We start from the raw sequence: 14,351 nt of genomic DNA, 5'->3' as shown, positions 1-14,351 counted from the left end.
GGCAGAGGGTGATGCTCAGGGTCTCGGTTGGAGTGGGGGTCACATACCCGCCACCTCCCGTGGGAGAGGGGGGACACCCGTGGGGCGCCATGCTGAAGCAGATGGAGGTGACCACTACACTAAGTGAAATTGGGGACCCGGCAGCAGAGGACACGCTGTGGCAGAGCTGGCACACGCTGGCCCAGCTCCAGCAGCGGCACTGGGGTTGTCTGGTTCAGTTCGTGCTGCGTTCGTCAGGGAGATTTGAGGACAACAGCAACAGAAGAGGTGGCTTATGAAGGAGTAAAAGACACAAGTAATTAAGCCATGACATTATGAAATGTCCCAAATACCTGAAAGATTTAAACTGCGAAAAAGTGATGGAATTTTTTAAGTGGTACCTGGGGATGTGCAGAGAGACGTGAGGGAAGGGTTTAGCCAGTATACCAAGAAATCTTCCTGAAGTCTTTAAACTTAAGCCGGGAACCAAGAGGCCTTGGGACTTCAGCCTGGCAGAGGCAGATCGGATAAGTGATGGTGCCCAGTAAGAGCGCAGCATTCCCAGGGCATGGCCGGCAGAACTCTCTGGTCCTGACTCCTGAAAGTTTCTGAGGAGTAGTGGTTACCTTAGCTTACCTTCAGGTTGTGGCATTGCTTATTTTTTCTGGCAGAAGCTTATGTTGACTGAAATAAACAAAAACGCTTGGGTTTCTGCCCACTCTCCCCTCTTTGTCATCTGAAGCACATCTTTAAATGAGTTTATCTCAACCCTGACTTTGACTCTTAGGGACATGGCCCTCGTCGCTTCAGGCTGAACTAATTTCAAGAACAAAGCCCCCTCCCTGTGCAGGAGAGTGGGTGGTATGGCCACCTTCCCAGCTCTTCTGGCCACCCTGTCTGGCTGCTCCAGGCAGCTCAAATGTTGCTGTGGAGTTTCTGGGGAATACAAACACTGCCGACTAATTGGTTTTATTTTTCAGTTACGCACTTGGGTAAGTCTGAGGAGAAACATAATTTGTTATGCTTCCAGTAAACTTCACAGCAGTAGCTAAAATAATTGGCGATGATTCGTGATAGATTGTTGTGAAAATAGCCCTAATCAGGGATAAAATAATTTATCTGTGACTATAAAGAAGGGACTTGCAAGTGAAATGGGGAAAGGTGTCAAAAGATTGTCAAGCTCATGTGGATGAGATATATACAGAGGAACAGCAAATATGCAATATAATTTTTGTTCATTGTATACCTCTGCCAAAGCTGTCGCAGAGGGTACGTGCCGGGTATTTCACTTTTGACTTCCAGGTGAGCCTGTGGACGGCAATATATGCTCTTGTAAAAAACAGTCTATGATAGGTTTCTCTTCATTCTGATCATTAAATGTGAGCCAGCATCACGTACAAAGCAGCACTGCTCATCAAAATAGTATTTTGGATATTAATCGTATCGAATAAATCAATGCTTTCCTTTTCAGGATTCATGCCTAATTTGCCAATGTGAATACTCACTGTAATAACGCAGATAAATGAAGCAGCAGTTGTTATGTGAGCTTGTTTGAAAAAAATTCTTTTCTGAACTTGAACTATAGGAATATCTCAGGAAGGTATGGAAGGAGAAGTGTGTATTTGTATATACAACTACTCATGATGATTAGGAGTGTTGCTTTCTATGCTTCTGCAAGACTTGTCCCCATTTCATACATTCTTTCTCTGTTGGTATTCTAGAATACATATTCCTTCTGGGTCAGACAGTAAGGTCATCTTTATTTGGAGTTGTCAGTTAGGAGGGAAATGTTTTTATTCGGTAGCGATCCAAAATTCCTGTAGTAGTTTGAATTCACTATGCAGGTTGTAAAGTGCTTCTTCTGGATGATATGTCCAGTTTGGTGAATTCAATGGACGTTTCTCATCTTCCTCCTGGTAGCTACCATGGGCTTTCATGGGAATAGCGAGGAGCAAGGAGTTTCCCCTCACAAAACCAATGAAATTCCAAAGGCCATACTGAGGTTTCTGTACAATTCTTGATTATTTTTATTTGTTGCTTTTGTGTTGTTCTTTGTAGTGCAGATTGACAGTTGGGATATTGGGCTAGAAATGTTCTTCTTCCTTTCTCAGTCCTCCAGCTCTGCTCCTGAAGCTCTCTGTCACCTTGCTTGAGAAGCTCTCCTGAGACGTGCAATTATTGAGTAAAAAACGATTAGATGAAATCCATGGGTTGCCGCAGGTCCAGCTGGTAGTGGAACAGTGAGAACATCCTGAGGAGGCCAGACTGAATGTGTGCCAGCGCTACCTGGGGTTTCTAGCGTATATTAGTTTTACATTTGATTCCAATTGGCAGAAGAATCTCAGAGCTCTTCCTGAAAGATTTTATTTTTTTTTTTAAAGCTTATTAGAAATCACACTGAATTCCACAAGCTGGGCCGTTTAGATCTTCTGTGTAAGGCTGTCACTTTAGCAGTAACACAGTCTTTTTGTCCTGTTTTAAATGGCAGCTCATAGTGCTACTGACTGGGGGATGCAACAGCATGTTTCTTCCTCTCCACCCAGTCACGAAGAACTCGGGTCTGTGAACTGGGTTTATGCAATGTGAGTTTGGATTGATGCTGAATCTTGTAAACCTGATTCAGTTAGAAGACCAGAGCAGGAGCGTGGAGTGTGTTTCAGTAGGTTAGTGTGCTTGGGCAGAGCTGGCTTTTATGGGAAATCCTGATAAAAGTATAGTGCCAAAAGAAAAAAATAATAGCATAGATCTGCGTGAATAGTTGTGCTTGAAATATCTCAAGCAAGCGTGGTTGCTTTCAGTGTCCCCATAAAAGCAGATGTGCGAGTTCTAGCTGAGGAAGACACTAATGCTAGTGTGCAGGATCCTTTCACGGAGGGCAATCACATTACAGAAAGAGGAGGGTGGCCTCAAAGGACGAGTGCTTTATGAAATTTTTATAAGAAGTGATAGGAAAAGAGCTTAAACTCGCCTTCAAAAGCCTGAGAAGGGCAAATCCTGGCAGGTATCCACTTCACACCCTGATGTCCTCTGGTTGCTTGAGCATTAGATGAGACATAATGTAGATTACTCCACCTTTATAACTTCCCCTTCCTCTCGCTGCTGAATGCGGGCAGGGAATGCTGCTCTCTCTTTTAAGTGTGCTGACGATACTTGTGCAAAAAATACGAATGCAAGATCAACATTGACTGGGCAGTTTGGAAGTGGAACAGAAAGACGAGGAGTTCTGGGGCCACGGGCATGCCGAGAGCGGCCATCTGGCATTGGGGGGAGCAGCTGCACTTCGCCTGGGTGTACCCAGGGGTGAGGACAGGACCAGAAGTGACTTTGAATATTGGGATATGACCTCGCCTCACTGCAGCTAGGTGGTGGAAATATTCCTCTTCACTGTCCACTGATTTCAGAGCCCACCTCACTGGCATAATTCACTCCCCTTACTGGATTGTTTCACCATATTTGCAAGCGTTGGAAGACTGTGCTACGTTTGGCTGCTTTAATGATTTCCTTTGCAGTGAGCTAGATTGCAAGATTGGGTGATATCTTTTCTGTAACAATTATTTTCACTTGATTCTTGACAGAAAGGAAAGGTAAGATCAGTTTTCCCAAGTGTGGAAATGCAGAATATTCAGGGGATGCGATGCCTGGAAATAGACAAACTATTTACTGCTTTTATCTTGAATCCTGGCAGTTGCTGCAGCCCAATTAAAAAGATATTATTCTGTAAGGAGGATTCTAGAAAGTGACTTTAAAAGTGTAACACGCAAGAGGTAAAAACCATTTGGGCGGCATTCCAGAGAACTGCTGTCATTTAAGAAAAGCCAGGCGTAAGTTTTAAGCCTTTTGTGGCAGAATGGTCCTGATGACACATCACATGTGAGGGGAGTGTAGTATAAATGTCTGATAAAAATGAGAAGGTTTTGTTGATACATAGGAGGTGTAAGAAGAGGCAACTCTGGAAATACTGTATTTAAAATTTACAATCGCTCTTGAATTTTGGTAGGTAGGTGAAGCACTTAACCAAAGCACCTGACTGATTCCCTTTCAAGAGCCTGAGCGATATGGACAGAGCAAGCCTGTACTGCATTTTCAAAGTATGAGAGTTAAAACAAAAAGCCTGACTGCAAAGGGATTCAGTGGCAAAGTGTTACGTTATTTTTATAAATAGTTTAAAAAGCATTATGATTACTTTTAAGGGTCAAAAAAGGATCTCTTCCAACTGTAAAGATGGGATTTGATGAAGATTTATTGCAGCAGAGCTCGTAGAAATGATACTGTTTGATGGACAAGCTTTGGTAAAATAACACTGTCTCAATTCAGGCCTTTTTAAAGTTTTCATGTTGGACATTATTTTCATTCTTCAAAATCCATTGCAACTTACTGAATGTAAAATGGTGCTTGAATACATAAGTCAAATCCTTGGCATTGTGAAAAATTGTCACCTGCAGAAAACTGCCTTCACATATTCCTCCTCTGTTTCTGGTTTAGGTTTCTGGCACGGGATCATCCATTGATCAGATCGCACCAGCCACAGACCTGCTGTCATGTCTAAGTTAAAGAGCTCTGAGTCTGTTAGGGTGGTGGTACGATGCCGGCCAATGAATAGCAAAGAGAAGACAGCTTCGTATGAGAAAGTTGTTAATGTGGATGTCAAGTTAGGGCAGGTCTCAGTGAAGAATCCGCGGGGAACATCTCACGAACTGCCTAAAACTTTCACCTTTGATGCTGTGTATGACTGGAATTCCAAACAGGTTGAACTCTACGATGAGACCTTCAGACCTCTCGTGGACTCTGTTCTGCAAGGGTTTAATGGGACAATCTTTGCCTATGGGCAGACTGGGACAGGCAAAACATATACGATGGAAGGGGTGCGTGGTGATCCTGAGAAAAGAGGGGTCATCCCCAATTCATTCGATCACATCTTCACCCACATCTCTAGATCTCAAAATCAGCAATACCTAGTTAGAGCATCTTATTTGGAAATATACCAAGAAGAAATCAGAGACTTGTTGTCAAAGGATCAGTCCAAGCGGCTGGAGTTAAAGGAGAGGCCAGATACAGGTGTATATGTTAAGGATTTGTCCTCCTTTGTTACAAAAAGCGTCAAAGAGATAGAGCACGTCATGAATGTGGGAAACCAAAATCGCTCTGTTGGTGCCACCAACATGAATGAACACAGCTCTCGATCTCATGCCATTTTTGTGATCACTATCGAATGCAGCGAGTTGGGACTTGATGGAGAGAATCACATCCGTGTTGGGAAACTCAACCTGGTAGACCTCGCAGGCAGCGAGCGGCAAGCTAAGACTGGAGCACAGGGGGAAAGGTTAAAGGAAGCCACTAAAATCAATCTCTCTCTTTCAGCTTTGGGCAATGTTATCTCTGCCCTAGTAGATGGCAAAAGCACACACATTCCATACCGGGACTCAAAGCTGACTAGGTTACTCCAAGACTCATTAGGTGGCAATGCCAAAACTGTGATGGTGGCCAATATAGGCCCTGCCTCTTACAACGTAGAGGAGACTCTCACGACACTGAGATACGCCAATCGTGCCAAAAACATCAAGAACAAGCCACGAGTGAATGAGGATCCTAAGGATGCTCTGCTACGAGAATTCCAGGAAGAGATTGCTCGACTCAAGGCACAGTTGGAAAAACGGTCTATTGGCAAAAGAAAGAGGAGGGAAAGGAGGAGAGATGGTGGGGAAGAGGAGGAGGACACTGAAGAGGGTGAGGATGAAGGAGATGACAAAGATGACTATTGGAGGGAGCAACAAGAAAAGCTGGAGATTGAGAAGAAAGCTATAGTTGAGGATCACAGCTTGGTAGCAGAAGAAAAGATGAGACTGCTGAAAGAGAAGGAGAAGAAAATGGAGGACCTGAGGCGAGAGAAAGAAGCAACAGAAATGTTGAGTGCTAAAATCAAGGTAGAAATCTTCCTTGTGGTACTTTTTGACAGCAATATGTTTAGGCTGTGGGGAGAATAGAGGGTTTCCCAATTTGGAAAGATATTTCACAAGAAGTTTCCAGGATAGTGATTTGTGTTTAGATTGGAAGATTTTGAAATAAACTATTTCTGGACAGAAGTTGAAATTTCTACTATTAATTACATATTTCAATATTCATGAGTTGTTGCATTGTTCTTATGTGCTGATCTTGTAGGATCTTAAGCAATCAGCACAATAAAATATGATGATACATTCTTCACAAGCTGTAGCACAAAAGATGCTTCATTCTGCCACAGGTCATTAACAAGCTCTTACACGAGAGCCCACATTTTGCTTCTGCAGCTTTGCCACGCATTGCAACAATGTGTAATTCTAAGCAAGTTACAGTTTCACCAATCCCACAGTTTTGTGGGCATTTTAAGAAATAGTAATTCTTGTAGCAGCTGACTTGAAAGAGAATGTTAAATAAGGGAGCTGCGCTGAAGAAGTTGTATCCATATAAGAGAAAGTTAGGTTCTGTGGAAAAGACCGATTAGATGGTCACTGAGAGAAACTTCTGACCTTGTTTTTTCCTTTCAGGCAATGGAAAGCAAACTTCTGGTGGGAGGGAAAAATATTGTGGATCACACAAACGAACAGCAGAAAATCTTGGAGCAGAAACGACAGGAAATTGCAGAACAGGTACAAGGAAGAACATTTGTTATTTTGTGTAAGAAGCCTAGCTGCAGAACTTTTATAAAACATTGCATTAAGAGAAAGTATAAGAAAATTTGCCCAGGGTTAACCCTAAACTTGGTTTAATGGCAATCATTAATCTCAACAGAAGGGGGAAGGGCTGGTTTCCTATTTGTCGTTGTATGAAATACGTAAAGAAGGTTTATAATAGTTTTCTTCCAGCTTTTCACATTAAAGATTTGTGTCCTATCTTGATTGGAGCTGTCTGTAAGTGAAGAAATGATTGGAAGACCTCAGAGAGTGACAGTTCAGCCATTAGCTCAAGGGAAGGATGTTTACTATGTGCTAAAAGTTTGGTTTTTTTCTGTTATGCATTTCCTGTTGGTGATTCTTTAAGTGCAATGGCTAGTACGAATTGATAAAAAGAAAAAAAAGAAAAGAATCTAAACATGGCGTGTGATTCCTTTAATTGAAACTTGAGTAGTTATTCACACTATCTGATTTTAGTAGCAAAATAAAGACAAAGAAGAGTTAATGCTTCTGGTATTTCTAAGGCAAGAGATAGGAAGAACTAGAAGCTAAAGCAAAAGCCCTGGAGCCCAGGGAAGTAAAAGCATCCTGAGTGTTGGTTTCATGTATGTCAGCCTGGAGGTAGCAATGTAATTGTGGTCTTTAATATTGTATGTCAACTTCTTCAGAAACGTCGGGAGCGAGAAATCCAGCAACAGATGGAAAGTCGAGATGAGGAAACACTAGAGCTGAAGGAGACCTATAGTTCACTTCAGCAAGAGGTGGACATAAAGACCAAAAAACTCAAAAAGGTAAAAATAAAATATTTTCATGTCTAATGGGTTAGGAATTAAATCAACTTGCATGTGAAAGTGAGAGGAATATTGACAAGTTATGACTTTGGCTCTTGTTGCCCATTCCAGTTATTTTCCAAGCTGCAAGCTGTGAAGGCAGAGATCCATGATCTCCAAGAAGAGCACATCAAGGAGCGCCAGGAACTGGAACAGACCCAGAATGAACTTACCAGGGAACTAAAGCTAAAGTAAGTCCCATCACTTCATTGCCTGCTACTAACTGTAACAGATGGTTTATTTGGGTAGGGAGTGGAGGGACTGCATTGCACATGCTTGTGGGACAAGATTTAAACACGATAAAACTAAAACATTCCTCTTTTTCCAGGGCTGTATTAAGTCAGTGGGAGAGGAGAAGTGGAGATAGTCATCTGCTAATTATGTTTCTTGTGTATTTCCCATTTTTGTGGTTGCATGTAGGCACCTGATTATCGAAAATTTTATTCCCTTGGAAGAAAAGAATAAGATCATGAACCGATCATTCTTTGATGAAGAGGAAGACCAGTGGAAACTGCATCCCATAACCCGTCTGGAGTGAGTGTACTTCTAATCTTTTCTTGGGATGGAATTATAGGTCACAGAAAACCCTCTAGCTTTCAAGAACAAGGTACCCCAAAAGAGGGATTGAACTGGGGATTTAAATTGGCCCTCTAGAGTTCGTAGCTTCTTGCTGCACAATAAAATAAAAAAAAAATATTCCTCTTGGTAGGTTGAATAAAATAGGAAAGTACAGTTAGGACAATTCTTGGAATATTAGGATTTTTCTTCTAGATGAGCCCAATAATTACATGTAAAATGTGAGTACTAGTGTGTTCACCATTAAAAGAGCAGTAAATTCCTATCATATTTCTTTCCTGGTTTAGATAGGAGAGCTCTCAAAAATAATTATTACTATGAGAGCTGTGGCTTGATCCTGCCTCTCTACACAGAAAGTTCTTTACAGCAAATTTAGAAAGTCAGGTGCAGCTGAGTGCATCCGCAGTCTGTATAGTAGAAATACGTAGAAACCCTCCCCTTTGTGGATGGGAACAGATGACACAGGGTAACTGTCGTCTTCTCACTGACTGTAGGGAGCTGTTCCTGCAAACGCAGCCTAGGTAGTTTCTGCTCTCTTGAAACATCTTTCTGTGTGGAATTTGCAGATGTTTTAGCTTATAAACTCTAAGAGGAGTCTTTGGTTTTGGTGTGTAATAGACATGAGTATCCATTTTTCTCTAGTAACCAGCAGATGATGAAAAGACCGGTGTCTGCTGTAGGATACAAAAGGCCACTGAGCCAACATGCCAGGACGTCCATGATGATTCGTCCAGAGGCCCGGTACAGGGTAAGCCCAGATGCGGTTACAACCTTCATGTGTTCACTCTCTGATCAGGGGAATGTGAATTTCAGAGGATTGTTAGTTTTTCAATGGGATGTAAATTTTTACAGTATGCTGCATACATTGATTAAGTACTTCAGAATAAGCTTTTGGAGGGAAAAGAAACAATTTGTATGAAAGTGTGCAGGCTTTGATTCTGCTTTCACTGTCTCAGGCAGAGAACATCGTATTACTGGAACTTGACATGCCCAGCCGAACAACGAGAGACTATGAAGGTCCAGCCATTGCTCCCAAAGTTCAGGCAGCTCTAGAAGCAGCTCTGCAGGATGAAGATGAGATACAGGTGGACGCTTCAACCTTCGAGAGCACTTCAAATAAAAAATCAAAACCCAGGTGAGTTGGACTTTTAGTAAGCAGACTAGCCAACAGTAGAGGTACAAGTACAGTTGCTATTTGTCAGCACTTCTCGTCGGTAAAGTTAAGGTGAGCTTGGCTGTAAAGCAGAGAGAGAGGGAAAGGAACAGAGGACAGAAGAGAAAGCTGAGACTGATTAGAGAATAAAACCAGTAAAAAAAGTTCAGCTTTTTGAAGATTAATTTTGATGAGTAACAGGTGACATTGTTGGGTTTTTTTGTTTATTTTTTCATTTTTACTTCTTCAGGCCTAAAACTGGAAGGAAATCAGGGGGATCCTCTTCAGCAGGCACCCATAGTTCTCAGCTCTATCCACAGTCCCGAGGGCTGGTTCCAAAGTAAAACCAGCAGTTCCTCTCCAGGGCGCGAACAGCCTTTGCCTTCTGAGAGCAGAGACAAGTAAAAACCTGCAGAGAGAACTCCCAGCCAGACTCCAGCTCCTTTCCCCTGGAGATGGCCTCTTTGCTGTTTAACTGACTTGAGCCAGTCCAGGTGCACTGAGCCACAGGAAAATGCGTGCTTGCAATTCAGCATTTGGCCTCTTTGGGCAACAGATTTTAGTTAGGAAATCAGAAATGCATGAGGTACGTTAAAGTGTATTAGAAGCAATGGGAAGCATGGGGATCACCTCACAGCATCACCGTCTCTCCTTCTGCACTAGCCCTTTTGCTGCACTGGGTTTTTTTGCTGTTGGGCAATAAGAAGACAGAGTTGAAAGTCATCTCAACAGAACCACCGCTCCAGAGCTCCATAGTGAGAACCAAATGAGGTTAAAAAGCAGAGGATCTGTTCAAAGTTGACTAGGTGCATAGTTTTTCCTCTTCCTGCTTGAAAGACTGGCATCATCATTTGGGGTTAAGAAGTTGGTCTGAACAGGCAGGATGGCAGCGGTCAGCCTGTACTCACCACCAGATAGCTGTGTCTCCCTTTAGAACTGTAGGACAAAAAAGGGGTCTTGCAAGCGACTTTGCGCTCTCCAGAAAGGAAGCAATAGAAACTGAAGTCCTTTCCTTGTTTACAGGCATAAGTAAGAGCTCCTCTAAACTGACCTCCTACAGACCTCACCCCTACCAACAGGAACCACCTTGTCAAAGAATACATCTGCATACCAGTATCAGCTCCACAGCTTTCTTCCTCTCTTTTGCCTCCATCTTTACCCCTGGCATTTGAAATCAGTGTCCATACAAAGTCTTTAAACTGTGGGGTGGCATTATGGCCATTTTCTCATGTCTCCCACTGTTCACGGGAAATGTAGCATTGGCTCAGAGCTATCTTCCTAGCAGGCTCACAGGGCTGTCTCTGCTCTCCCCTGTAAGCTGGGTAGAGCATAGAGCACCGTAATGTGGAGCTGCTTTTGAGTGCACTCTTCTTGTAAGTACGGTCCCTTCTCTTGGAGGTTCAGCGTTCAGTACCTTTTGTGCCTCACCTGTTCCATGTTAGAAGTATTCCCTTTGCACCTCCCAGTGCACGCAGAGCCCACTGGGACTGAAAGCACACATCACTGAGTTTGGGTAATGGAATCTGGTATTAATTCCAGGGGTTTTACTTTGAAAACAAGGGAGGAAGAACCCCTGCTTTTGACGGTCTCTTTGCATAGCTGCCCTATGATTAAAGCAGGCTCCTGTAATGCTGCAGGCTCGTGTGGCAGGGGAGAGGGAAGTGCAACTGCCACACTGAGGACAGAGTAAGGTGTCCCTGTCTAGTGTCTCACAGCTCATTCGTAAGTTTTAGTTCACTGTATATTGAGCCTTGGGATGTTACTTTTTCTGGTTGCTGTTGGCTGTCACCCTATGAACATTTTTACCTATTTCCTCTCCCTCACTGATGACTTCCTCCAGACTGACATGTGTGAGTGTATGAGGACTTGCCTGGTTTTAGAAATGCTCTGATGTGTGAACTCTGCCTTGTGGGCTCGTTAAGTATCCGCTGAGGGACTTCACCCAGGCTGGAGAACTCCATTCTCTCTGACCCCCATGAGCAGAAGGAACCGAACAGTCGGCACAGCTCACCTCTGCATCTTGCGGGCACGGTGCCTCGGTGAGCCAGCTGCCCAGGTGGGCCCGGTTAAACGCTAACTCGGCTGCTTTGATTCATGGAGTGCTTTTCTGGACCACAAGATTAATATATATATACATGTATGCATATATATATATATTAGTTTTGGTGAAGGAAAGAGGAGTTTGCTTATAATTGAGAGAGCAGGCGTCTGACAAATTTCTTTCAACCTGAACATGGAAACTTGGCAAACTTGGCATAATCTTCCTTTTTATAAAGCACTGTTTATGTACAGAGATCCTTTTAATTGGCTCTTGTTGCATAATATAATGTCATTTTCTCTTCCCTCTCCTCCCTCTTTCTCTCTAGCACATAATCTTCTGTACATTGACATTTTAAAAGATGATTGTATGGTGTAAGTGCTCAGAGAATTGAAATGAAACAAGGGGGGTCTAAAACCTGAAATAGCAACAAAATATACAACCGCATATATGTGCATAGCAATGTACACGTACGGTTTATGTGATACACAGACACATCTGTGTCTGCACATGCGCACACCTCCTCAGTCGCTACTATTCCATAGGGAATTCTATATTAAACTCATATGCTGGAAACTCCCCTTGTGGCAGAACGGGTACAGTGGAAATCACCGTGCAAACCTGAACTGTTCTCGTTTTAGTGTTGATAAGCTAGCTGGTTAATATGTCAGAAAGGCTCTGCTTTTAATTCTGTAGAAATTCATTAGCAAGGTGGGTGGAAAAAGAATAAAACTGCATATTTAGTCATTGTATTTAAATTGGAGCTGTGGTTGGAGACTTGGTTAGTGTATTCACAGGCAATCTCAGATTGTAACAGAAGCTTTTAGAGTCTCATTCCGATGGACTTACCCTTGACCAGATACTCAGTGGCACTGATATTAAGATAAAGAACATTGTCTTAAGCTGTACAAAACATACTGAGCTCTGGGTTGAAGTTTTTAAGAAACATTCCTGCCGAGTTTGCCCCTCTCTGGGTGTTATCTGAACCATCTGGGCTTCCTGCAGGTTAACGGCCAAAGACAGGAAATCCAGCCAACTCCTGGAAGAGGCCCTTGGACAGTGTGCGCCGTCATAGTTTCTTCATAGGAATATTTAACGTCCTTCTCATCTTTGCTCTGATCTGTATAATGGGATCTTTTTTAAAAAAGTGACACGCAGCAGAAGTCAGCCCTTGGCTCTGGGAGCAAGCACCGTGTGACACTGAAGCATAGGAATTAAAGCACTTTCTTCAAATCCTTAACATAGGTCTAGCGCCTTTTTTAAACTATTTGCATGCTGCTTGAATCTTCTAAAACACATACCTCTGTCCTAACATCTCGGGCTACGCTGATGCATTATACAGATCAGATCAGACTTGTGTTCAGTATTTTTTTTAGGTGTAGTAAGTCTGCCTTCACTAAACACAGAGTGCTTGCCGAGTGTCAGCGAGACACCTGTAAACCTGGATCTGTCCTCTCTTCTGTCTGTAACGGTTAATGTGCACCAGGCTTTAAACGGTTCAGTGCGACTCTGTTTCTGCGTTAGAACACAAATTGGAAAAGATTACTTGCAAAAGCCATAATTAGATGCAGAGATGGAACTGAAATACGAACACTAGTCCTGTGTGCGCTGCACCACGCAGTGGTGGGTTTAACTCTGTGGTCCAGGCGCTTACTCCCTTCTTCAGTCCCCTTTCTTTTTGAAACGGAGTGCCCGAGGCTCTCCCTCCCTGTGGGCACAGCTGTCCATATGAGAACTTACAGCTCCTCGGAGATACACCGATCTCCGCCTTCTCTTAGGTGATCTGTAGACAAAGAACCTGTCAATAGTTCTGTCCATAGTTTTACAGCTTATATTTATTTGTATCATCTCTTTTGTCTAGGAATGTAAAGTGATCCTAAAATACAATGTGTAATAAAGTCAATAAGATTTATTGCATCTATCAAAACATGCCAGGTTTTCATTCTTAATTCCTAAGTAATGTCAAGGGTCATTGACTTCATGTTTTACAAACCCTTCTGTTATTTTTCTTCCCAAAAAAAAGAGTCTCTGGGCAAACTAAATTATTATTAAGTGGTAAAATGTAAACAAGAGTGGAACTGCCTAATGCTGTGCTGTCTGGCACATGGCACACCAGGAGCGCTGCAGGAGCCGTGGCCGCCGGGGTCCCCGCCTGAGGGGGGTGAAGCCAGAAGGGCCTGCACCAGAGGGATGCAGCAAGGCGGCTGCGGTAACGGTCGTGCACAAGGAGCCCACTGGCAAGCAGTGTCGAATTAAATAAGTGGGTCTGGGCAGAGAACGGATTGAGAGCAGCCCTGAAGAGAAGGACTTGCGGGTGTAGGTTGATGAGAAGCTCAACATGAGCTGACAATGTGCGCTCACAGCCCACATCCTGGGCTGCGTCCCCAGCAGTGTGGCCAGCAGGGCAAGGGAGGGGATGCTGCTCCTCTGCTCTGCTCTGGTGAGACCCCCCTGCAGTGCTGCCTCCAGCTCTGGGGCCCTTAGCACAGGAGGGACATGGACCTTTTGCAGCAGGTCCAGAGGAGGCCACAAAGATGCTCAGGGGCTGGAGGAGCCCCTCTGCTGTGAAGACAGGCTGAGAGAGCTGGGGTTGTTCAGCCTGGAGAAGGCTCCAGGGAGACCTTAGAGCCCCTTCCAGTCCCTAAAGGGGCTCCAGGAGAGCTGGGGAGGGACTCATGATCAGGGAGGGGAGTGATAGGACGAGGGGGAACAGTTTTAAACGGAAAGGGGGGAGATTTAGGTGAGATATTAGGCGGAAATTCTTTCCTGTGAGGGTGGTGAGCCCCTGGCCCAGGTTCCCCTGGGGCAGGTTGCCTCGAGAAGCTGTGGCTGCCCCATCCCTGGAGGTGTTCAAGGCCAGGTTGGACGGGGCTTGGAGCAACCTGGGCTGGTGGGAGGTGACCCTGCCCAGGGCAGGGGGGTGGAACGAGATGATCCTTAAGGTCCCTTCCAACCCAAACCATTCTGTGATTTTATAATCTTTGCTCAACTGGGGATGTGCTGGAGTGGGTTATACATGAGTCACTGCATCAGCTGAGCATTTAGAGAGTGTATTTAATACAAAATATGGAAATTCCCATTTGCATGGAGGATTTCGTGATATTTGTCAACGTTTCAATTGGATTCAC

The 14,351-nt window shown here is 43.8% G+C and overlaps 1 protein-coding gene across 2 annotated transcripts; it reads left to right on the top strand.

The window, feature by feature from the left end:
- The first annotated feature begins 4,459 nt into the window (after positions 1-4,459).
- On the top strand, positions 4,460-12,385 carry KIF3B (kinesin family member 3B). Of its 2 annotated transcripts, none has more exons than XM_009893391.1 (8): positions 4,460-5,900; positions 6,501-6,602; positions 7,295-7,417; positions 7,529-7,647; positions 7,877-7,990; positions 8,675-8,780; positions 8,989-9,167; positions 9,436-11,474. In XM_009893391.1, the coding sequence occupies exons 1-8, from the start codon at positions 4,518-4,520 to the stop codon at positions 9,527-9,529; spliced, it is 2,220 nt and encodes a 739-aa protein (XP_009891693.1). In that variant the 5' UTR covers positions 4,460-4,517; the 3' UTR covers positions 9,530-11,474. The 2 variants fall into 2 exon arrangements, with proteins under 2 accessions (XP_009891693.1, XP_009891694.1); XM_009893392.1 differs by lacking the exon at positions 9,436-11,474 and adding an exon at positions 12,229-12,385 and having other exon boundaries at positions 4,466-5,900.
- Positions 12,386-14,351: the final 1,966 nt, after the last annotated feature.

This window comes from Charadrius vociferus, unplaced genomic scaffold (genome assembly GCF_000708025.1).
Source record: "Charadrius vociferus isolate BGI_N301 unplaced genomic scaffold, ASM70802v2 scaffold259, whole genome shotgun sequence".
In the NCBI taxonomy this organism is placed as follows: Eukaryota; Metazoa; Chordata; class Aves; order Charadriiformes; family Charadriidae; genus Charadrius; species Charadrius vociferus.
The sequence above is the reverse complement of the archived record's forward strand: the minus strand, read 5'-3'. Positions and strand labels throughout refer to the sequence as shown.